Source organism: Hesperophylax consimilis, chromosome 26 (assembly GCF_061612785.1).
Source record: "Hesperophylax consimilis isolate HC1 chromosome 26, BYU_Hcon_1.0, whole genome shotgun sequence".
Classification (NCBI taxonomy): domain Eukaryota; kingdom Metazoa; phylum Arthropoda; class Insecta; order Trichoptera; family Limnephilidae; genus Hesperophylax; species Hesperophylax consimilis.
Genome location: NC_142861.1, coordinates 18,378,575 through 18,405,438, shown reverse-complemented (window position 1 = coordinate 18,405,438; position 26,864 = coordinate 18,378,575). Strand labels below are relative to the sequence as shown.

Sequence of the window (26,864 nt, the reverse complement as noted above, 5' to 3'; positions counted from 1 at the left end):
CTATATCATTTAGATGTCATCTGTGACAGGTAAAAACATCCTTTTTAAATGCAAAATGCGCTATTATTTCTCTATCTGCACATACAGACTGAGTCACAGCAACGCGTGGCGGGGTACAGCATGTTTAAACAATAAAATAAATGCGAGGAAACTTTAAAGGGTAATTAATAACCAATAATATTTTCCGGTATACTCTGAAATCAATAATGGTATAGGAAATAAAAATGAAATCTATTTGTTTTAATTAGTATCTATATGGAAATAATATAAATATACCGTATGTAAGTGGCTTCTTTTGATAACGCCTTCAGGGGGCGAAACAGCTGTCATGCGTAATAATAAGTACGCAGCAGAACTTGTTTACGAATAAACTTTTTTTTGTAAATTTAATAATAATATTGTTGAACAGATAAAATAAAAATTAAAATGGAGTTCTACAAATTAAACGTGTTTAGAATTTAAAAAAAGACCATTTGCCCAAAAAATTCAGAAAACCTGTCGAACGCATTGTTTTGTTTTTAACATGAACAAAACATTACTAAACTCTATTTAAAAGAAGAAAAATATACAAAAGCCATAATATAGTATTTGAAGCAATTTAACTAAAAACACCAACAATAATAAATTAAAAATATTGCGAAATAGGGGTTTTCACTGCTTTTTTAGTGTCAAATAATCTTACGATAATAATGGCACGAGTAATTACTTTAATTTCATGTTGACAAATAAATTTTCTACAGCGATTATATATTATATTTTTGGCGGGTGGCGTTTGTGACGTCACATCGGTCAACGTTTACAGGAGCATTACCGGGTAGCGGTGACAGCTGCCTTAGCAGCCAGTAGCGTAATAGCCTAATTTGAAACGTTCAGGAATATGCGGTTTTATATCTTTTTTAAAAATCAACAATTTATTAATGAAAACATTAAAATTACACATCTTTAGTATGACCATAAGAATTGTTAACTTTAAATCTTCCATACATTTTTAACGATATTCATAGTTTGTGAAAATAAAACATTGATCCAAATACATATTTATATTCGAGGTAGTATGAGGAAAGCGATAATTTAACCGGTCGCAGTTTGATGATAATGACTCGACATGTGTTAAGTTCGGCGTCAATATGCATGCTAATTGCCGTGAAAATGTCACACGAGCGAACCCGTTAGAACAGTGTTCCGCAAAGCGTGTGCCACGGCACACTAGTGTACCGTGGTCATCAGTTGGTGTGCCGCGGAAAAAATTCAAGGTATTGTGAAGAAAATAAGAAAGCAAATTGGAGTAGATGAGAGATAATATCAGTCACTTCTGTTTCATACAGAAGTACGATGGCTTTCTCGCGGAAAAGTGCTATTTCGGATTTACGAGCTAAAAAATGAGTCCCAGACGTTTTTAGAGGCCCGGGGTTCAGATTTTGCTTCTGTGTTTAAAAAATAAGAATGGGTAGTAAAACTTGCATATCTGGCGGACATATTCACAAATTTAAATGAGCTCAACAGAAAAATGCAAGGCAGGAAATCTTATATGTTGGTATTATGAATCAGCCACGCAGTCAATGGTAATAATGAATTGTTTACAAATGTAATGGCTGCCGATTCAGAAACAAAGTGCAGGCTTTGATAGTGAAACACTTGGAGCTATTAGCAGAAAAAATTAACTGTAATTTTCCTAAGTGTGACCTACAACCTATTACGAAATCCACTCTCGGATAACATTTCCCTTGGACACTTGCCGATAAACGAGCAGGAAGAATTCACAGAGTTAAAAACTGAACGGACATTAAAACTAAAGTTTTCCAAAGTAGAGCTAGCACATCTTTGGCTGCATATAAAAAAATGAGTAGGTATCCACTGCTTTCAAAGCATGCTGTTAAAATCTATTACCATTTGCCACAACCTACTTATGCGAATCAGGATCTTCAACTCTCACTACAATTAAATCGAAAAAGGAGAACGTCTGAGGACGATCAATGAAGAGATGAGAGCAGCCTTATTAACGATTGCTCCAAATTTCGATCGCCTGTGCTCAGTTAAACAGGCTCACATTTCTCAGTAAACACTTTTCAGGTAGGTATATTGATTTTAGTAATAAATAAATATTAAATAAACATTACTTTTTTCTTTGGTGTACCTCTAAAATTTCTTGATTTGATAGGTGTACCTTAAACACAAAAAGTTTGCGGAACACTGCGTTAGAACATGGAAAAGCAGACGATAATGTAATGTACGACATCTCTAAATAGTATAAAACCGCGTCTGTCTGTTTGTGCGCTTAGTTCTTGTAAAGAGTGCAACGGATTTCGATAGAGGTTTCACTATCATTTAGAGAAATTCTTCCGGAAAGTTATGTATATAATACATGCTCATTATATTTACAGAAAGTAGAGGAAAGTCGTGGTTTTGTAATCAAGTCGTACAAAATACATTTTCCGGCGCTTATATTGCTAACGCTGGCTAAAACTTACGAGATACATCAAAATAATGTACTAGGGAATTGTACATCTTCAAAAAGCCTACAGAAAAGTCCGCGAAGGTCTATATTGTATATATCCTAAGGATTTTTTTAGTTATTTATTAAGTTAAAAGAAATACATATTTCGCTTTGTTAACGTAAGTGTACATTGATTAAAACAAAAATAATATATACAGGGTGTCCGGAAACTCGTAGTACAAGCGGGAAACTGGTGAATCTACATCACATTTGGAGTCGATTTTGTAGTATATTTTTTTTTTATTTGAGCTTTCGTTATCGAGTAAATCGAGTTTGAAGTTGATTTTTTTTTTTTTTTTTTTTTAATCAAATTCTTATAAATTATTACTGAAGATCAAAGTACCCAACTAATTAAAACTATTTGAAAGTAAAACAAATGAAGAAACTCGGATTTGAACACAGACATAGGAATTAATAGACGAGAAGATAAAGGCGAGGGGTAAAATCAACTGTTGAAGAACGAAGGGAGTGAAGATGACTGTGATTCGTCAATAAATCAATCTGACAGTAAATAGGCATCTCGCATTATAATATCACCATTTACTTCTTAAAAGTAAAATCTGCTTTGAATGAATAGACATTTTTACATGGGAGCGCAAATTACTCGCCACGTTATGAACAAATTTGCGAAGTCCAAATTCGGCAAAGTAAGGCAGCTTCTATATTCAGAGTCATAGTTAGTTCAGAGTATTTAGTTAAGACACTTTTATAAATGTTCATAATTTACTTCCCAGCAACCAACCAGCTTTGTGTTTCGCGTCCAGACGTTTCTCGATGTGATAGTAACAACTGATTCATATTATACGATGTGAATATGCTTAAAATAAAATAAAATAATGCTTATATATGGAATGTAATACGACAATTGGGTTTATTCTCTTTTTTCGCATCTATTTTTACCAGTTTTCATAGTACAAGTAAACATTTTGCCGTGTTATTTCGTAAAATGAACCGATGATGCCTGGACCATAGTTCGCACAAGAATGATGACGTCACGTTTTCAAATATCACTTGAGGCCGTACGCGAGCCCAGCCGGCTCAATGGAACCGGTATGGGGAGTGGGGATAATACGCTTTTAATCACTTAGGGCAGGTCTACTAATATTCATATGTCTATGGATTTGAAGCATTATTTTGAAATCACCCTTCATTTAACCCGGTGTAATCATAAAATATTTCTGCTCTGCAGAGTTAAAACATCTGTTGTTCAACCCTAAACACCAGAAAAAACTTTAACCCTAAAATAGCCGAAAAATATTTTTTTTTGTTTTTTTTTTTTTTTTGTGAAAATGCTCAAATCAAAAAACTTTATGTTTTTTTGGGTTCCCCATGTGGTGTAGATTCTCCAGTTTCCCGCTTGTACTACGAGTTTCCGGACACCGTGTATATATATTAATAATTATGGTTTACTACCTAAGTAACATTTTGGTTTTGCTCATTGATCTTGAGGGCAAACAGTTTTTTCTTAAATATAATTATTCTATTTACGGTTGTCAGGCTATCAGGAAGGAGATTATAATATATGTGTACACCCTCATGGCCTGTTTCTTTTACCACACTCTGTCTTTGCTGAATTTGTGTATAATTTATTATGTTGTCTTGTGTGGTGGTCATGTACTTGTGATGTTTTCATAAATGAAGTATTTGTGTGTATGAGGCCTGTACTCCTGTACTGGACACCTATGCCAGTAACATCGACTGTAAATGCCGGTTTCCTCTCGGGGGTACCTTTACCTTAGGTAAGGATTTTTAAAGAAACACAACTTGCGAATGTCGTCGGACAACTGACTGATTGTGCCAGTTGTTTTCATATTTATTGAGTTCAAATTCAACACATGATAATGTACAGCAATTATTCCTATCTCTAAACAGGATGCATGAGAGCATTAAGGAACCAAGAAAAATAACCAAATTTTAATTACTACGGTTAAATCCCATTTGACACATGATACGTGTCCGGTGATAAGTTTCAAAAGGGATTCGGCGTCGTTAAATGCATGATAACAGTAAATATTCATTTCCTTAATTATTTTAATAATTATGTAGGTACATCGACCTGCTGTCCGGTACAAGGCCATTTTAGATTTTGTGAATTAATAGGCATATGTTGTATTCGTACAGTTTTCTAATTTTAAGTAAGTTAGTTTCTTGGTATACTCTTTTGGTGGGGGTATCTGGTCTATAGTTAAAAAGTTTTTTTATAACTTTATTTTGTATTATTTGAATTTCGTTTAAATATGTGATGTTTGTGTTTCCCCATATTTCTATGAGATAATTTAGATGGGATTGAATTAAACTAAAGTATAATCCCCTCTTTACTTGTATTGGTAGAAGATGGGCTATTCTACCAAATACACCAATTAGTGGGATAATTTTTTCTTTTACTTTTTATTTATTTATTTAGACGCCGTAAAAGGCTTTTACAATATACATGATTTATGTTTACAGTGGTTCACAGGAGCGAAACAGTATTATGTTAAACAGAATAATTACTGAGAAATTATGTTGAAAATTAAACAAAAATAACATCTGATATACATAGGTACATTAGCATTTTTATTTTCAATCCATACAGTAGTTTAGTATTGAGGTTATTGTTACCTTCAATATTGAATTTGGTTGAATTTGCTGAGAACTAAGAGTTAGCTCTATTAAATCAGGGCTGTCAGTAAGACATCTCATAACAATTTTGGGAAAAATTATAGTTTTAATTAAGTATATAAAATTATTAGATAACACACTTCTGTCTGATATCTGATATAAGTGCATTGTTTAGGTTCTGTGATAACTTATGAATAGAATGGTTTTATGCCTAATAACATTGATAATTACGACAGAGGTATGTTATTATAGCCTTCTTATAGCTATATTCCGTGCAGTTGAACACATCTACTACTTCTGAGAAAGCATTGCCATTGTTTTGGCTTGCAATGTAAATAAAATATTGTAAACTAGACAAAGCATACTCATATGTAAAGCATTTAAGCATTAAAATAAATCATCAACATAAGAAACTTTTTTTTTCAACTTTGAGGATTTAAAAAAAAGCGCAAGTTGCGCCACAATACGAAGTATGTCAAAAAATACAAATAAATCGTAGTATATCTGTGTGTAAGGATATAATGGCCAACCTTATGATTCCAGAGATTTTTTCCCTCATTTTAATGTCAGTGCCATACAAATTTGTCATAAACAAATTATAACTCTATCATTTGTACACGCAATTGCTTCATACGAAATTTTATAGCATAGTAATGATCAGCAGAATCCATTTCTAGCAAAAAAAGACCCTTGAAGATTCAAGTCTCTATGTCTATGAAAGGCGATTTTCAGCCCACTGTGCGACGTTTATTTATTTATTTGAGGAACATAAACAGTCTTAGTAATACAATATACATAAGAGGATAGCAAAAAAACAGACCAATTATTAATGTTCACAGATAGATATTCAGAAATATAAAACTAACCTGTAAACTAGAATATTTAATAAAAATAGAAAAAAAACAGAGTAAAATCAGCAAATAAGAAAAATAATAATACGAATGTAAATTCAACAAACGATAAACCTATAATATGCCTACCATAAACAGCAATAAATAAAAGTGATTATAACTATACTTAAATAGACTTGGGTTGGAACGGGAAAGGGGAGGAGAGGGATAAGGAAAAGTTGCCACGCAAGTAATACTAAAATATTAGGTACGATCAATTTTACAGTCGTAAATATGAGTAAGAATGTGATACAATGAAATTCTGGTAGTGATAGTAACTAGCAGTGAATATGTCAGCACGAGTGTCTATATTTGCAAATTTATTATTATAATAGTTACATGTCCTTTGCATAAATTCATTTTGATTGGAATTGGTATTGCATCTATCAATGTAGAAAAGGGTATCTTGTCTGCTGTATCGAATTGGCGCATGGAGATTTATTTTGTTCAGCAACTGCGGGTAGTCAACTTTAGAGTCAATAATTTTATACAAGAGCATCTGATCGTGATTCGAAAATGTTTCTCGATTTCGTCGTAAGAGCTGTATATGTTAAATGATTTAAAATTGGGGAATTTGAGAAATCGTTCCTGAACTCTTTCTAACCTGTTAACATAAACAATATAGCGCGGGTTCCAAACCGGTGAACAGTACTCCAGGTGAGGACGAACATGTGAATTGTAGAGAGTCAGATAAGTCTTAGGACGGGTTGTTTCGGAGTATTTGAACAATTCATCAAATTTCAACGTTCATTTTCAAGTTCTGTGAAAGATTTTTTCAAGTTCTGTTTTTATTTCAGGTCTGTCAAGCAACTAGCCTATAATGATATAATAACAGAACTTGAATTGGATTTTCACAGATCCCAGAAATGAACGTTGAAATTTTATGAATTGTTCAAATACTCCGAAACAACCCGTCCTTAGTATTTTTGAAAAATTTGCATGTTCTCAGTACAAAACCTAGACTTTTTTATGCTTTGGTGACAATGTTATCAACGTGTTTTATCAAAGGTAAGTTTAGAGTATAAGAAAACCCCGAGATCACGCACATAGTCTTTATTTGTTAAAATCTATCCAGAAATGGTGTAATCATGCAGTATTTTCACACGGTTACGTGTGAATGTGACTTTGCAACATTTAGAAATATTGATAAAAAGCTTATTTCTGAGACATTAATCCGTCAGTCGATCAAGATCTGCTTGTAAAGGCGCAGAACAGTCCGGGGAGCTTATAGGAAGGTATATCTTCATATCGTCAGCAAATAGTAAAATTTGAGCGTTGTGAAAACATGTCGTAATATCATTAATATAGATAGAGAAAAGCAAGGGACCCAAAATGGACCCGAGACACACCGGAAGTAATGATTTTCCAGACGGAGGAAAATCCACCCACTGTCACAGCCTGGGACCTGTTTGTTACGTATGAGGATAACGAACGAAGGAGATCTCCATGAATACCATGATTAGCAAGTTTTCTAAGCAGAATGTTGTGGTTGATCTTGTCAAAAGCCTTGCTATAGTCGGTATAGATTGTATCAACTTGCACACGTTTATCCATGTAGGCAGACAAGAAGTTTGTAAAAGTTATAAGATTAGTAGCAACAGAGCGACCTGCAAAGAATCCATGCTGAAATTCGTTGATCGAATTCTTTACCACAGGGAATAACTGGTCATAGACTATGTTTTCGAACACCTTTGAAAAAATGCAAAGCTCGGAAATGGGTCTATAATTATCTGCTTCACACTTAGTTCTCGATTTATGAATTGGTGTGATGTAGGCTCTTTTCCATATATCTGGAAATGTACCAGTCTTGATCGATATATTAAACAGTATTGATAGCGGGAGTGACAAATGATTTGCGCACTCGGTAATGAACAGTGGTGGGATACTATCCGGCCCATTTCCCTTGCTAGAATCGAGCCGTTTTAAATATTTAGACACGAGGTCAGCATCGATAAGAACTGATCCCATCGCACAAACCTGCTTGACTACAGAGTCATTGCAGGAAATCCCCAGAGGGTCAGCCGATTTAAAAAAAAAAAAAATTATTTGTTTTCAAGCTACAATCCCGTTAAACTGCAATAAAGCAGTTTGCTCACAGGATGTTAATGATCAATTACATACATACACACATACTATTATTACTATAACTATACAATTAACACACCTAAATTAATATAAACTATCTCTATTTAGTAACCATTGTTTCAGCATATATCTCAATCTATTTGTAGAATCAAATATTGACAGAATGAAAATAATCAGCAAATAAATCACAGACTGCCTGTCCACCCTCGGCTGTTACATCCTTAAGATTTAATACGCTAGGAATAGATGCTGATAGTTTTTTTGATTTAACATACGACCAGAATGCCTTGGAATCTTTGGCGATATTCTCTTCAGCATTATTAATAAAGTCTTCGTGACACTTCTTTGCCATTTTTTTCTGTCTGGTGCGTAGCCTTGAAAAAGTAATGTAATCGGAAGGGTTCTTGTAGGTTGTATATAGTCTGTGAAATTTCTGCTATTCACGAATAAGTTTTATTAATGATGAGAAATTTCTGCTATTCACGAATAAGTTTTATTAATGTATACGACGGGGGGTAGGAATATTTACCAGTACGACTCAATGGAACCTTATCAGCGATCAAATTATTAATAATATTGTAAAAATGCGATACTGCAGGATTGACGGAATCGGTAAGGTTAAGTGCGTTCCAATCTTCTTGTACCAGGCTATCTCTTATGTCATCATAATTAGCCTTGTGGAATGAGGGCCGTTTAATTGAGTTTTCCTTTATGACCGGTCATAAAGGAAACCCGGTCATAAAGGAAACCCCCGGGGGTTCAACAAACTCAGCAGTGATAATGATGGATTTATGATGAGCATCCTCAGGAACCAACGGATCGTTCGCGGGAGCTATGCGTAACGAAAAATTACAGAGAACGAGATCAAGAATTCTTCCTAATGTATTTTGAGAACCATTTTATTGGTGGAGGTTACAGTAATTAATATTGTCGATAAATGTTGAGCTTATTGTAGAAGTGTAGTTGCTAGGAATCAGGTTAACCTCACCCACAGGAAGAGTCCAGGTAATATCGGGTGGGTTAAAGTCTCCCATGAAACTTGCCGTCTGGTTGATTCAAAAGCTTAATACCTAGATCATTCGAGAAGGCGGTGATTCGAGCATTGAAGTTGAAACTTTTTGACAGGTAGGTACAACAGAGATGAACGTTAGTGAATCAAGTTGCACGTGGGATGCGAAGAGTAACCCATATGTCCTCATCCGTAGAACACCATGAGTAATTACAAATTGCATTGAGTTCCTTTTTGACAGCCAGGAGCACACCACCACCCATAGCTACACCTTCGATACTTCTGTCGCGTCGGAATACGTTGTATCTTGAGTCAAAAAGCTCACCATCTGAAATAGTATCTGTAAGCCAAGTCTCTGTTATGCCGATAACGTCATAATCACCGCTCGTAACACTACGAAGAAATGTGTCAGTTTTAGTTCTCAGTCCACATACGTTCTGATGAAAAACACTTAAAGGCAGTGACTCTTTTTCAGTTGAGTGTCAATAACAGGGATATGCAGAGAATGCGTGAACAGAATGTGAGGTATAATATAGTATTATCTGCAGAAAATAAAATAATAGTAATATCTCTAAGTAATTGTTCGTTACGAAAAGGAGTGGATGCCATAGAGGCATAATACGTTGTAAGTAACATAAATGTGCACTTGGAAATGAACGCTTAATGAGCTTAATTAGCTTAACGTTTGATAATTATACCGCGGCCCGCTGATTGAATATATTTTCGATTGTTTTGATTTTATAATTTAATTTAAACATGCCTTCAAATTACATATACTTACACCAAAAAATGAATATAAAGTGATTTAACATTTTAACTCACTAGAATGCAAATTCAATGAGAACCTGGGCTTGTTTTTCCATCTGGAGACAATGACACCCCAAGTGTGTTGCTTATGTCCAGTTTATTCCGTTGTTTTGTTTTGGTTGCTGTCATTACAGAAAACCCTGCTTCACACAGAGAGAATGTTGGAAATGGCAATAGGGATTTAAGTGCTGTGGTGGCAAGCTGACAATCTCAGGGTATTCCGCATGACATGAGCTTGTTTCTTCGCGACGAGACGGTTACATCTGGGGGTAATAGGAGACAATGACACCCCAAGTGTGTTGCTTATGTCCAGTTTATTCCGTTGTTTTGTTTTGGTTGCTGTCATTACAGAAAACCCTGCATCACACAGAGAGAATGTCGGAAATGGCAATAGGAATTTAAGTGCTGAGGTGGCAAGCTGACAATCTCAGGGTATTCCGCCATGACATGAGCTTGTCTCTTCGCGACGAGACGGTTACATCTGGGGGTGATAGGAGACAATGACACCCCAAGTGTGTTGCTTATGTCCAGTTTATTCCGTTGTTTTGTTTTGGTTGCTGTCATTACAGAAAACCCTGCATCACACAGAGAGAATGTCGGAAATGGCAATAGGAATTTAAGTGCTGAGGTGGCAAGCTGACAATCTCAGGGTATTCCGCCATGACATGAGCTTGTCTCTTCGCGACGAGACGGTTACATCTGGGGGTGATAGGAGACAATGACACGCGAAGTGTGTTGCTTATGTCGAGTTTATTCCGTTCTTTTGTTTTGGTTGCTGTCATTGCAGAAAACCCTGATTCACACAGAGAGAATGTCGGAAATGGCAATAGGGAATTTAAGTGCTGTGGTGGCAAGCTGACAATCTCAGGGTATTCCGCAATGACTTTAATCCAGAACACCGGAAGAATTGTTGCCTGGAACGTAGTTTTTAAGGCCGCCGCCATTTGCAATCTCCAGTAGTTGATCTTCTTGCTCAGACATCGCCTGACCACTGACTCACGGTACCAACTACTAAAATAGAACACATCCTGTTTTTCATCACGAATCGCTGGGAATAGACAAACTTCATGAAAAAAGGATGGTGTAAAGCAGCCATGAGAGTTAAAATATTTCATCTCCGATTTTCGTCGAAAATGAGTGAAGAGGAAGCTACAAGCCAAAAATGTGTATATTCTTGGTATACGTTATATTTTATGTAATAGGCATTAAAATCGCTTGAAAAATGGAGTCTAGAAACGTTCGATTTCAAGCACAAAACTCGTTTTTATTTATTTGGAAAAAAATTTATAAAAATGCAAATCAAGTGAAACTGTCACAGATAATCTTAGCTATAATACTGTATTTTTTAAAGTTATTTCCTTTATGCGTTCATACATTGAAAAAAAAAAATTGTAGTTTACATTTATATTTTTTATTGAGTAATTTTTTTTTTTTATTTGTATTCTACTCAAGCGAAACGATAGGAAAACCTTCAATTTATCTAAAGCATATTTTAGGTATTCAGTATGTACACCAATTCGTTATAAAGATTAATCAAAATAGTGATGTGGCATTAAGCTTCGCCTTAAGTACTGAAATGCAGGTACTTAAAGATAGTCTAAATTTTTTGGGTTCAAATATTGCATTTGCCAAACCTACCGTCTGAGAGATATAAACATATATTGTAAATCCTCAATTATATATTGTAAATAATTTATAAGGCTTATGAAAACTGCTTTAAAGTTCAAAAATTCCTACTTACGAACCCATTTTCGGTTGTGGTTTTATTGTATAATGTGGAAAATTAAGTTATTTATAAAATGATCGGAAAACATTTAAATATTTATGCCTGAACATCCACAAAATAAAATAAAAGGCACTTTTTGGCCATGTTTTTTTCTTGCATAAATCAAAACAGCTGGATGGTGTTAAGCGGGAATTTAAGCCTTATCGCCATCTACGTAAGGAGTGTTATTGATGGCGGCTCGATTCAAAATATTAGACGACGTAGTGCATAGCCTTAAGAGAACATAATATATTGCATCTCCTTAACAGTATAATAAATCTTTATGCTAAACGAAAGTAAATTATATCACAATATTTATTATTACTGTATTACATTATCTCACAAAGTCTAATTTTCGAAAGTTTGCAAACTTTCAATTTCAGTTTTCTCAACATAATGAATTTCTATTAATTATTTGATAATTCGGAGATACAGTTAACTTTAAGCCATCGATATGGTTCAGCCATTTTGTTAAAAATATGAGCTAAACACACAATTGAAAAATTTTCGGTCATTCTGCATAACATGATTAAATCTCGTCTCGCCGCAGCGGGCACTGATGGCCAATTATTCAAATGTTATGTTACGAGTATCGGGATTCGCAGAGAAACAAAAAAGCGTGAATTAGGTGGGGGGAGGGAATGAGAGAGAAACGGAAAAGAATTGGACACTGTAGAGACAATTACACGTACACTTTTGTTTAATGTATCATGGACGAGTTGTCAAGTCGCCTGAATATCAGAGCGGGCTGTCGTATTAACAATGTATGCATAAACCAAATAAGCTACGCAGACGACATGATCATCCTAGCTCCGTCGATCAAGGGATTAAGATTGCTGCTAAATATTTGTGAAGAATATGGAAAACAGCATAATATGATGTACAACCCGAAGAAGACGTAATGGATTGCGTTCCACCACGGAAATAACCCAGATACAAGTAAGATGCTCCCCATACATCTTAACGAGGCAAGAATAAATACATGTACGAACGTAAAATACTTGGGGCACATTATTAATCAAGACTTATCGGACGATTGCGATATCGAACGACAAAGGAGAAGTCTAAGCATAGTGTCTCTAATATGATTGCCCCCAGTTTTTGCAAATGCAGCAATACTGTTAAAAAAACGCTGTTCGACGCATTCTGTACCGGCCTGTATGCGTGTGAGACATGGTGTCATTACCGAACTTGCTTATGGAACGACTCCGAATCCAATATAATGACGCCTGTAGAATCATATTTGGATACACAAGATACAGTAGCGCATGGACAATGTTCACGGAATTGGGACTAAATGGATTTGCCCCGGCCTGATGAGACACCGGGTCACTGGAGCCAGGATGCGGCTAATGGCCTCCGCCAACACGTTGGTGATCGTAGCCTACCAGCACCAAGCGCCACTTCTGAGTGAGCGCTGGGCCCAAGCTCACCCAAGACCATAGTTGTCCTTAATTACTAATTTATTTTTCTTTATCTATTTTAAAAATGTTTGTAAAAAATATGTATATCTATATGGGATGTGTGGGATTGCACTAACCTCCACACATCCTGGAATAAAAATTATTACTATTATTATTAATAATCTGCGCAAACAATTGTTGCAGCCAAATCATCGACCGAGTATAATTATTATCTAGACAGTGAATGCTATTAATTAAATTTAACACTGACAATATTCTTCTAAATTATCGAAGGAAGCAAACACTTTGTGGCTTGACATTATTACACAAATGAAAGAATATCTTTGTTTTAAACCACTTTATTAAATTTATATACGTCGACCGGTTGCGGTTGAACTCAACCTTCATCAGGACAGTACAAATATAAACTAAAATATAATACAGAGGAAGATTATTAAGTAAACAATAAAGAAAGAGAAAGTATATAAATGTGAGGGAGAGAGCATCAGGGCAGCGGAGTAGGTAGTGGGGTCGGGGAGGGGTGGGAATTACCCAGGGAGAAAGGAAACATCTTTAAAATAGGGCTTTTAGTTAGTTCTATCCAAGTGAGACTGAGAAATTGCATTATCTGATAAGTAGTGTGAAGGATACAGCGTTATCTCTTATTAAAACGATTACATTGATACAAGAAAAATATTATTTAGCGGGGGAGAAGTTATTGAATTATTATTCGAGCTCTGGCGTGGGTCACGGTCCGACAGACTATTGTAACGTCAGCATTAACTGCAGTAGAAAAAAGGCGAAATTACGCGGTAAAACGTTTCTGGGAAGTCGACGAGATTTCGAACAAAATATTTCAAAATAATGAATGCGAACACATGTTTCAATCAATTCAACAGTTGACCGGGATGTATGCGGTAGGTACGTTGTGGAAATACCTTTCCAAAAAAAAATGAAGTAGATATAGATGGAAAATTTCGTTTTAACTAAAAACGCGAAAAAATATTTATGTTTCGAAAATAGGGCATTTATAAGTTTTCTTTGCGTTTCAAGGCATTTGAAAGTGTTTCCAGTGATTTCTATTTCACGAAAAACGTGATTTTGGCCGTATTTCAGCTAAATTATTCTATTTAGCGAAATAGGCGCGAATTTCCCGAAAATACCGGGTATTAAAATAATATGTGAGAATTTCAAAAAATAGATATTTACATTACGATTTTTTTATAATTTTGTTACTATTTTATGTGTAAATATTTAATATTTTTGTACTGTAGGCTAAAATTGCCTTTTGACATTACACAAATTGTTGGAAATAAATGACGCCTATTGATGTTAATCGCAATCTGCATTTGTTGTGTTTGTGTTCGACCCGTACTTAGAGTTTCCATCCTTATTAATTTAATATTAAAATTAATTATTTATAATCTTTCACATGGAAATACTTGCAAATGAAGGTTAAACATATATTTTACCAAAAATACTTAAAATATGCGCTAAAAACATTCAGGAAATACATTATTTTCTATTTTGCTACAAAACGCTAAATTATGCCTCAAAATGCTATAAAACGCTAAATTTCCAATTGTTAATGCTAAAAAATCTGAAAATCAATGCTAAATTTTGCCATCTCTACATATAAGGAATGGCACTTACGAAATCCAATAAACGTTTGTCGTTAAATACAAAATTAGCGGACAGTTATTTTAAAGACATGAAGGAGTTTTTGGAGCAAGGCTTCATGTCAAGAATTTCCAAATCGGCTGAGATGCTAAATAAGTATTTACATTTCATATTATGCGGTTGTGCAAATATTTAGTAATTATATTCAAATTCGAGAGGTATTTGACGCTTCCTATAAATCTGATAGACAAATTTCATTAAGCGATTGTTTATATTCGGTTCCTAAATTACAAAATAAAATAGCTCGTATCTTATTACAGTTCCGTTGACAACCAATAGTATTGACCACGGATATTCAATTTTTTTTTAATTCAAATCAGGGAAGGGAGTATTGATTTTCAAGGGATCCTTTGGTATTTTTCTCCAGAACCAGTAGGGCAATTTATACTTGTAAGTAATAATAGATTTTATAAAATAACAAGTATTTCCGGTACAAGTGAATTTACTAGAGACTTGGATAATTGCGGTAATTACAGGCGCTATATTCGTAAGATATTGTAGGTATGGGGTCTTGACTATATTCGTAAGACATTGTAGGTATGGGGTCTTGACTATATTCGTAAGACATTGTAGGTATGGGGTCTTGACTATATTCGTAAGACATTGTAGGTATGGGGTCTTGACTATATTCGTAAGACATTGTAGGTATGGGGTCTTGACTATATTTATTTATTTATTTCACGCCTATTAAGGCTTTTACATACATATATATATATATAAAAATATTTACGAAATTATACATGAAAATAGTGCAGGAAACGACTATTAAAACAATTGCAGAAAAATAAATATAAAGTAAAAATATCACTCAACTTGATCTACGCAGCATGCAGGCACAAAACATAAAAAATCCAAAGTATTTTTTCTGTTTCAGTTGACAAAAGTATTATATGTGAGTCAAATCAAATTAAATAATTTTTCACTTGTAGCAAACACTTTGTGGGTATACATAATTATAATAATTAAAATAAAATAACTTTGTTTCAATACCACTTTATTGTATATATTTATAACCAACCGGTTTCAGTTCAACCCGAACCTTCATCAGGGTTAATAAAAACATATTAAATTAATTACAGAGGTGTATGGGTACTTATAGTTAAGCTGGAAGAGGGAGAGAGAACATCAACTTTGGTGGGGGTGGAAGACTTAGGTAGGAGAGAGGGGGTAAACATAGGTGCAGGAAATGGAAATATATTTAAAATGGGGCTGTTTGTTAAATCTAATTGTTTATTTAGTAAATTGATTTTATTGACTTTAAGGGATTTTTTTATCTCAAGTGCTTCTAAATTGTTGAGGCGTAGACCTATCCCGTTTCTATGTAATACTTCTACACCTGAAGGCTTATCAAATAAGTGATCTTTATCTATTAAATGTGTTGCAAATTCCGAAAAACCTATGTTGTTTAAGCATCTCAAGTGCTCAACGGAAAGGTACAGAACGTCAACTTAATTCCTTCTTGTCCCTCCTTAATTCGTTCCATAAAAATATTCAGTTTACAGTAGAAATAGGTACTAATTACAGTTTAAATTTTCTAGACCTATCCCTTTCCATTATTAATAATAAATTTAATTTTAATATTTATAGAAAACCTACTTTTACCGATACAGTCATTCATAGTACTTCTAACCATCCCATTTCCCATAAACATAAACCGGTTGGTTATAAATATATACAATAAAGTGGTATTGAAACAAAGTTATTTTATTTTAATTATTCAAATTAAATACCTTTATTAAAATATTCCACTACTTGATGAAAAAAACTTCAATAGGGTATTCGTAAGACATTGTAGGTATGGGGTCTTGACTATATTCGTAAGACATTGTAGGTATGGGGACTTAAGCGCATCGTTTGTTTGGGCAAGACTTCACAACACGCGTGACATTTTCTTCCGTAACAGAATTTTAGTGAATTTTTGGACAAGGGATTAGTTTTCTTTGGTTCCATGATAACTCCTCAAAATGACAATTCAACACACCTATAAAAAGTGCTATAAAGTTAGTTAAGTTTCATCACCTTTCATAACTTTATAGCACTTTTTATAGGTGTGTTGAATTGAACATATGTAACCTAGTTTTTGTTTCATCACTTTTCATAACTTTATAGCAGTTTTTATAGGTGTGTTGAATTGTCATTTTGATGAGTTATCCGGTCACCGTTTTCTTTCCCAAGTGAATATTTATTGTATCTTCCAGAATGCGACAATTACATATTGCTCAATAAAATTTAGCCTTCAGGAGGCCCGTTCCCATAGTTCGTATTTTCAAAGTTAATGTAGCTTCCCACATTTGCAGATTCGACCCTACAATAAAACAATTCTTTGGCCTGGTATTTTTATAAACATATTGCCTTGTTTGTATCATTTATGATTTAAGAATTGGTGACATTTTACTGCAAGCGGCGGCAGTTTTCAAATAGAGCTGTGCGCTATCTATTTTATGATGACCCTAGTTAAACCATTATGCCTAAAAATATTTGCCAATACCTTTCCCACCCCTGTCCCATAGTAATAAAAACCCCAAATAAAGTTTCATCTCCCTCAAAATAATTCCTTTAAAATATTTCTATTGTTTAAGTCACGTTTGTATCATTAAGAATAGTTAAATGCATTTTATTTTATGTTAAGAATGTTGTTTGCCAACGAGCGGGTGGAACATCTTTATTTTGGTAAAATGTCCTTCAGAATTTAGTTTAAATACAGATACCTCCCAGAAAAAGGACAGTATTGCAGTGTTGCTATGACGGGTAGGTACAGACGTACCTACGCAGTCAGTCGTGAGATAATTACTAGGTTTATGTAAACCTAGGGAAAACTGAAGAATAGAGGAAACTAGACCTTTATTTCTTTCAGTTTAAGTTTTAGCAGAGGAAAATAAGATCCTCTGCAATTATATTGTGAATTAATAAATTTGTATGTCAACAAGAAGAAGTGTTTTCCTGCATTCCATCTGACGGCGTGTTCTCGTACCACGATAGCAGAAACATATGGTCCTTCGAGCCGCATCGGGAACAGCAGCATCATGGAAGCGGGACAACAATCAAAGACGTCATCTGTCTGCGGCAGCAAGGCGGGAACCAGCAGCAGCTGGATGGAGGCTCAAATAAAAGCTTCAGCAACCAAGGTGCACATCACGAGACAAAAGGCCCGCCTACTTACGGAGATGGCTGAAGCAAAGATGGCCGCGGAAGCAAAGGCTTCCGAAGCAAAGGCTTCCGAAGCAAAAATGACTGCAGCAATGTCAGTCTTGGAAGCAGAGGAGCAACATGCGGCGCTCGTTTTAGAAGCTGCATCAAGGACTTCGCAACGGACTCTCGAGGATAGAGTCAATGACTGGGTGGACCAGTCACATCACAGTTCATCATCAGAACTTGGAGGTCACGATGAACAGCCTCTTCGAGTTCAAATGGAGCAGCAACAGGAACTGCTCCATGATGGGCGGTTATCACTACAACCGCCCACAAGAACTGCACAGCAACAGCCCTTGGCAGGGCAGACTCTCCCGTCGCAAATGGAACCTCGGGTAGAGCAGGCTCATCCGCTGCAATTGGGACAGCGGTTGGAGCAGCACAAGGGTGGGCGGTACGCATTACTCCCACCAAAAGGATCCTCAGAGCAGCAGCCCTTGGCAGGGCAGACTCTCCCATCGCAATTGGAGCCTCGGGCAGAGCAGACTCTTCCGCTGCACTTGGGACAGCGGTTGGAGCAGCAGCAGCGGGGCGGGCGGTACGAGCTACTCCCACCCAGAGGAACATCGCATCAGCCGCCCTTGGTAGGGCAATCTCTTCAGCTGCAGTCGACGCAGCATCAGCAGCCAAGCAGTAGCTGCTGGGAGCTGCCTACATCAGAGCAGCCATTCAACTTAGCAGAGCAACGCGACGGGCAACAGTGGCCAGAGTCGCAGGGCCGATTCCAGGGACCAACACCTGCTATAACTGAAGACCGTCTCGCGGAATCAATTGGTAAGGCAATGTCTTTATATAATACCAGGCCCAAAGTTAATGATCTTCCCACATTTAACGGCAATCCAATTGAATGGATTGCATTCAAATCAATATACCATCATACCACAGACTTCTTAAAAGTATCTGACAGCGAAAATTTATATAGATTACAAAAAGCGTTAAAAGGAGAGGCGCGTGACGCGGTTTCTTCCCTTCTATTATCTCCTTGCAATGTCAAGGAAATAATAAATACGTTAGAAAATATTTTTGGCAACACGGATCACATCATACAAAAGACTATTGGTGAGATCCGAAATTTAAGTAAATTAGATGAGAATACCAGTTCAGACGCCATAATTCGATTTTCTTGTAAAGTAAAAAATTTAATTTCTATGTTAAAATCATTTAAAAATATCGGACATTTGCACAATCCAGATTTGTTATCGACATTAATCGGTAAACTACCTAGTACACTACGAACGTTGTGGCTTACAGACAAAGATAGGCGGAACACAACACAGCCAATACTCTGCTATTTATCACTTTGGCTGGAAGAAATCGTAATTAATTCACGTGATTCAGGAATAAGTTTTAATTCTAAAATCAGTAATGAAACTAAATTCGCTTCCAATAACCATTTCAAGCAGTATAGTAATAATTATCATCCACGGCAAGCTAATCAACATCAAAATAAACAAAATTTTAATAGGCCTTATGCATCCAAAAATAATCATTTCGAACGTTCGTACGATACGTCAAAAAAATTCCTTTATCACACCACTAATAATGGAAAACCACCGTGCTGTGTTTGCAAAGGAGAACACCAGATTTGGCAATGTGAGAAATTTAAAAATGTCCCAATAACGCAAAGATGGGAAATTGCTAAATATAATAATGTTTGTTATAAGTGCTTAGGGTACGGACATTCCCGTTTTAATTGTAAAGTAAATTTAAAATCACCAAACAAAAAATTTCATGATTTATTGGTTAATCACAATCGGGTGGAAACCGATGAAGTTGTCACAAACACGTGGGAAAGTAATCAAGTACTTTTAAAAATTATTCCGATTACGGTATACGGGCCACTCGGAAGCCGAGATATTCATGCGCTATTAGACGATGGGTCAACCGTCACATTGTTAGACCAAGAAGTAGCCAAACAAATCGGTTTGTCTGGACCAGTTAGTGACCTCTCATTGCATGGAGTCAATGAAATGAGCTCCAACAACGCGGATTCTATGTCAATAAATGTAACAATAAAAGGTAAAAACGAAGTAGAATCGTACATAGCTAGTGCTCGAACCGTTCGGGATTTAAAGATACCAGCTCAAATGGCGCTATCTAATTCTTACATTTCGAGTAATAAACTCTTAAAGAATGCTCCTCGCTTTGAAAGTAATGTAAAACCCCAAATGTTAATTGGGCAAAACAACTGGGAATTAATTATTTCCAGAAAAATAGTTCAGGGAGATAAACATAAGGTATCATTATCTTATACAAAGCTTGGTTGGGTCGCGCTCGGCCATATTTCAAAGAAAACGGGAAATAGTATAGAATTCAATTTTCATGTTCAGGAAAACGAAAATAGCGAATTGCATGAAATTATCAAAGAGAGTTTTAAAATAGACGAGATGGGAGTAGTGAGCCCGAAAATATGCAAAGATAATATAGCAGATGAGGCTACCAGAGATACTAGGATGACAGATTTAGGATTAGAGGGGCGATGGTTTTCTGGTCCCGAATTCCTAAAATCACCTCCAGAAGCATGGCCGCAAGAGAATTTGGCTAAACAGTGTGATAGCATAAACAAAGAACTATTAGAGTTAAAACCATCGGCTATCTTACTCACCACATCGGCGGAATGTTTCATAGACTTAAATAAATTCTCCAAATATTCAAGATTATTAAGAGCTACAGCGTACGTTTTTAAATTCATCAACAAATGTAGAGGCAAACAAGTAGAAAATAATTCTCTTACTGCTGATGACTTAACTTCAGCAGAACATTTTCTTATAAAAGAGTCTCAGAAAAGAACGTTTCATAGAGAAATTATAATTTTATCCAAAAACGAAAGATTGCCAAAAGATAGTAGATTAAGACAATTAAGTGCTTATTTAGATGTAAATGGAATAATACGCATACAGGGTAGAATTGCGGCGATTGAAGACGTACAATTAAGTACAGTCTTCCCGATAATTCTCGACAATAAAGATAAGTTAGCTCAATTATTAATTACACAGTTTCACGAGATGTCTAGCCACGGTGGAGTTGAACACGTCTTAAATGCAATAAGACAAAAGTATTGGATACTTAATGCGCGTCAGTCTATTAGAAAAATTAAATATATATGTCAAACTTGCAAAAATAAGAGAGCCCAACCACAGGCACCTCTAATGGGATGTTTACCTATGGAAAGGATACAACATCACATACGTCCTTTTACACACACAGGCATGGATTACTTTGGTCCCATGAAAGTAACAATAGGGCGCAGAAATGAAAAACGGTACGGTGTTTTGTTTACATGTTTATCAACAAGAGCCGTGCATATTGAAATCGCGGATTCCCTGACTACGGATTCCGCCATACTAGCAATCAGACGTTTTATTGCTAGGCGCGGTTACCCGCTAACAAGTTGGAGTGATAATGGAACAAACCTTAGAGGTGCTGATAAGGTATTATCAGAATCATTATCATCTCTAAACCAGGACAAATTAAATAACGAAATGTCGGTAAGGAAAATAAATTGGAAATTTAATCCGCCAGGATCTCCTCACCACGGAGGCTCCTGGGAAAGTCTAATAAAACCAATTAAAACTACGTTTTACGCCATATTACGCGAGCAAGCACCACGCCCGGATACTTTGCACACATTGCTGTTAGAAGCAGAAAATATAGTTAATAGTAGACCACTCACACACGTTTCTCTCGATAGCAAGGATTTTGAAAGTCTAACACCAAATCATTTCCTGTTAGGTTATAAATATGACAATATAACTTTGATCACGGCGATTTATGCCTAAAAAAGCAATGGCGTATTGCACAATTTTTTGCCGACCAATTTTGGTCACGATGGGTAAAAGAATATTTACCTACACTGGTAAAACGTTCTAAATGGCATGACGTGATACCACCTATAAAGGTAGGCGATGTAGTTATCCTATGTGACAACACGTTGCCCCGGAATACCTGGCCAAAGGGTATGGTAGTAAAAGTATACCCCGGAGCCGATGGACAAGTCCGCGTTGTAGATATTCAAACAAATCACGGTACGTTTCGCAGACCGGCTACTAAAGTAGCAGTATTGAAGATACAACCATCGCATTCTTTTTATCCGCTAGGTGAAATGAATTCACGGGGGGAGGTGAATGCGAAATTACCTACTACAACCATTTAGTCCTAAGATAAATATTTTTTACGGGATTTCTAGTTTTAAGACATTACCTACTACACAATTTTTAGTCATAAGATATACATTTTTTACGGAATTTCTAGTTTAAGACATTACCTACTACACAATTTTTAGTCATAAGATTTACATATTCCACGGAATTTCTAGTTTTAAAAGCAGCATAAATATTTGTATTTCAGATATTTTAATAAATTTAACTGATAATTTTCGTAGACAAGCAGTAGGTACCTAACAAAGATAACAGTCGCATTCTTTGCCTATTTTGTGAAGAATCTTCACGGGAGGAGGTATGTATCTTCCAGAATGCGACAATTACATATTGCTCAATAAAATTTAGCCTTCAGGAGGCCCGTTCCCATAGTTCGTATTTTCAAAGTTAATGTAGCTTCCCACATTTGCAGATTCGACCCTACAATAAAACAATTCTTTGGCCTGGTATTTTTATAAACATATTGCCTTGTTTGTATCATTTATGATTTAAGAATTGGTGACATTTTACTGCAAGCGGCGGCAGTTTTCAAATAGAGCTGTGCGCTATCTATTTTATGATGACCCTAGTTAAACCATTATGCCTAAAAATATTTGCCAATACCTTTCCCACCCCTGTCCCATAGTAATAAAAACCCCAAATAAAGTTTCATCTCCCTCAAAATAATTCCTTTAAAATATTTCTATTGTTTAAGTCACGTTTGTATCATTAAGAATAGTTAAATGCATTTTATTTTATGTTAAGAATGTTGTTTGCCAACGAGCGGGTGGAACATCTTTATTTTGGTAAAATGTCCTTCAGAATTTAGTTTAAATACAGATACCTCCCAGAAAAAGGACAGTATTGCAGTGTTGCTATGACGGGTAGGTACAGACGTACCTACGCAGTCAGTCGTGAGATAATTACTAGGTTTATGTAAACCTAGGGAAAACTGAAGAATAGAGGAAACTAGACCTTTATTTCTTTCAGTTTAAGTTTTAGCAGAGGAAAATAAGATCCTCTGCAATTATATTGTGAATTAATAAATTTGTATGTCAACAAGAAGAAGTGTTTTCCTGCATTCCATCTGACGGCGTGTTCTCGTACCACGATAGCAGAAACATTTATATCTCCTATTGAAAGAATAACATCGCAATTGTATTATTTTTTAATGATAAACTAATGTTTATAAGACAAGGTTTTTATGAATAGCATAAAGGATAACAAATAATTATAAGCCTTAATTAGTCGCCTGAAATACTAATACAAATTGAAAATATCTCCCGAGTAAAAATAAATGCCGCCAACGGGAATGGAACCCGTGCCTTCAAAAGTCCGGTCAGGTGCTCAGTAACCACTGAGCTATGTCGGCTTATTTCCAACCCGCCAAATGATTCAATATGTACTAGTACTTCAATCAACAATTACTGCTTATTATATTTTTTCCACCTGTAAACAACCAACTTTATTTTTGTAGGAAAGGCTTTGTTAGTGCTAAATTTCTCACTAGATGGCGTCGAGACATATTATATCTTCATTTATTGGTGAAATATTTTTGACTTGTCAAATGTTATTATGTTTTAATGATAAACTAATGTTTATAAGAGAAGGTTTTTGAACAAATAATTTTTGCTTATAATTAATCGCAATTCTAGTTGGAGGTGCATTCTAGGAGAGACATGAATTCATCTAGCGCCCTTGAGGTGATTTCTCACGAAAACGGCGCTATATAAATTAGCCAAATATTATTTAAAAAATTAGCAGTCGGTGAACGACCCGGGACGGTAGATGGAGATTATGAAGAGAAATGAATTTGCAGTCGACGAACTCAACACCTGACGTATTCCTGATACTGTCTAAGCGAACACCATTTTGCACTATTGTTTGTATCACTTTTACTGGATCTTGCAGCTTCATATATACCGAGAACCCGCTTGACCGCAGGGTTTTGATTGACTGGGAGTCTGCATTTAAGTCTCCGATCCAAGTATCAGATCCACAATATCATCGTGTTTGTTTGCAATGGATCGCGCATCCAAGTATCAGATCCACAATACCATCGTGTTTGTTTGCAATGGATCGCGCATCCAAGTATCAGATCCACAATACCATCGTGTTTGTTTGCAATGGATCGCGCATCCAAGTATCAGATCCACAATACCATCGTGTTTGTTTGCAATGGATCGCGCATCCAAGTATCAGATCCACAATACCATCGTGTTTGTTTGCAATGGATCGCGCATCCAAGTATCAGATCCACAATATCATCGTGTTTGTTTGCAATGGATCGCGCATTAGAAACTTAGGCGGACGAACATTCTTGGTTTGTGCTAACGGCAGGATTTTGACTAGTTAAAACATTCCTCCCGGCTCTACACGTAGTACACTATTGTTATTGTTATTATAACTATGGTTAATAACAATAACAATAGTGTACTACATTATGACTATGGTTAATAACAATAACAATAGTGTACTACTCACTATTATTATTGTTTAGTACTGGTAAGGCTCGGAAAGCATACAATTCGTCCAAAGTATATCTAATCATGACCCTTGTGACCCATTTCGAAAGTTCGCACAAAAAAATTAAAACGTAACGTTATATCGGTCATCTCTCCATCCCGGCAGAAAACATGTGGCATGCATCTGCGAACCCACACTACACTATTCAACAAACTATGTCTGCTAAAAGTTTTTGAATAAAATATCATATAAATATACATTAGAATTAACAATAGAAAAACAAATAATTTGGTATATTTACTTATAAGGACGAACTTTAAGAACACTAGTATAAGAACTACCCTTTCAGGAGAATTAAAATCTGAGATCTTATATACAGATGCTATCCTTGTTCTACCGGTATTACAGGGAAAGATACTCCGAGGAACTAGCTTCATTGATCCCTTTGGCACCGGTGCATAATCGAGAACCCGATTAGGGCCTTTGTCTTATGACGTGAGTGATGAAAAGAAATATGAAACTCACCTGCATATTTGGATTTGTCAGCTTCAGTCTGATTGAGGTACAAAGTCCCATCCCAATCCAAGAAGGTCAAATATGGTTGGACATAACCACAAACTATTGGAGTTGGGGGTTTGTCGATGTAAGGTCTGATTTCTTCATCGTATATATCATACTTTGGAAGTATGCACTCCGTGGCGTTCAGAGCATCCAAAAACTTGACGTTTTCCTTGAAAAATGATAGATCCGGTGACTGGGTCTTGTTCCGGAGTTGCACGTAGCAAAACATCACTATTGTCATGAGAAACACTCCGAATATTTTGAGTTTGTTGTTCAAGTTCCGGAGGCCGCCGGTTCGGAGTTTGTAGCGTTCTTTCATTTTGCTAAATTTTCTATATTGAATGATAAAGGTGCAAATACATCTAATTTAATTTCGATTTTGTTTTTGATCTTGGAAGTGGAAATTAACCCACTTACCGACAGCCGATCGATCTGATACTCGCCAGATACTCTTTATCGATGACAATGCATCAATCACACACACGCATTTTTTAGAAATTGGATGACATGATATGAAAAAAAATACTGCAGTAATAATATACAATCATAAATGTCGGTACTATCCAATTAGGATTGTGTTAAGATGTTAGCGGGGTTCACTCCCGTCCCTGGGGAGAAAGGTTCAATCCTCAGTCAAACAAAAACATCTTTGAAATTGGATACTAGCCGGCCCAAGAACCGGCAATTAGGTCGAAAATTAAAAATAGATGTATTACTTGATTATTATCAAATTGTATATTATAACTGATTACGTGAAAAAATCAGATAAGCGATAAAGTACACTGCCTATCGATAATATAATATTTTAGCAGAAAATTATTTTAATTGTCATTTAAAAAAATTGGAAATGATTTGTCAAGAATTCGGAAACTATTTTAACAGAATTCAGTTCTGCGTTAAAATGGGACAATAACAAAGTTATGAACTGTTTTCTTTTAACATATATTAAATTCCACAGCCTAATACGTGAAGAATTCAGGTAACCGATAAAATACCTACCTATAGTAAAATATTTTTAAATGTTTTTTTTTTCAAATTGGAACAAGAATTCAGACGAGCGATAAAGTGCCTTTTTGCAGCCATTTATTGTCCTCGTTCTGATGGGTTTTTACGTAAACTTTCAGCTTCACAATTCCTACAATAAATTATAATATCCCGTGATTTTAACGGGTCTGCGCGCTAGTCAATAACTAATTTCGGCTGTGGGTCTGTTTGCGATTCTAACTCTAGTTAATACACTTGAATTTGTTTTGAATTCAAGTGTAATTTTCAAAATTGTAACTAATGTTACGATTTTAAGATAAAGTACCTACCTGTAATAAATATACTATATAAATAAATAAATATACATAATATCCCGTGATTTTGGGTGGCAATTACATGAATAAATTGAAAGTAATTGATAAGAATTATTCAATCAGCGGACTGAAGAACATATAGGCAATAATTATGAGAGTATCCATAATCCACTAGAACGGAACTACATTATTGTAGAATGTTTGTTTACATTGCATAAAAAAATAATTTACAAAAATTGGCAGTTCAAACGTCATGCATTGATTGAGAAGAAAAAATTCTCATGCTATGCGCAGGTGCTATAAATAATAACCACATAGAATCACACATTCAAAACCTGGTCACATATTTAAATGATAAACAATTCACTGATTTATCAAACCTTACGGTTAATTTTCACAGATTAATATTGTTTGAATCGCATATCGATTTCACGATAGAAGCACCAGATGCGACCGACCATCGAACGACCAACCAACGGC

The 26,864-nt window shown here is 35.5% G+C and overlaps 1 protein-coding gene across 2 annotated transcripts in view; it reads right to left on the bottom strand.

Annotated features, from left to right (window-relative positions):
* The window catches only part of LOC149411244 (uncharacterized), a 64,020-nt gene extending 37,156 nt beyond the window's left edge, over positions 1 to 26,864 (bottom strand). Inside the window, exons 1-2 of one of the 2 annotated variants that reach the window (XM_089647489.1) lie at positions 26,765 to 26,864; positions 25,051 to 25,418 (exon numbers count right to left, since the gene is read on the bottom strand). In XM_089647489.1, the coding sequence (XP_089503615.1) occupies positions 25,051 to 25,405 (355 nt within the window). In that variant the 5' untranslated portion in view covers positions 25,406 to 25,418; positions 26,765 to 26,864. The remainder of the gene's footprint in view (positions 1 to 25,050; positions 25,419 to 26,764) is intronic. The other variant, XM_089647490.1, reaches the window with a different exon arrangement.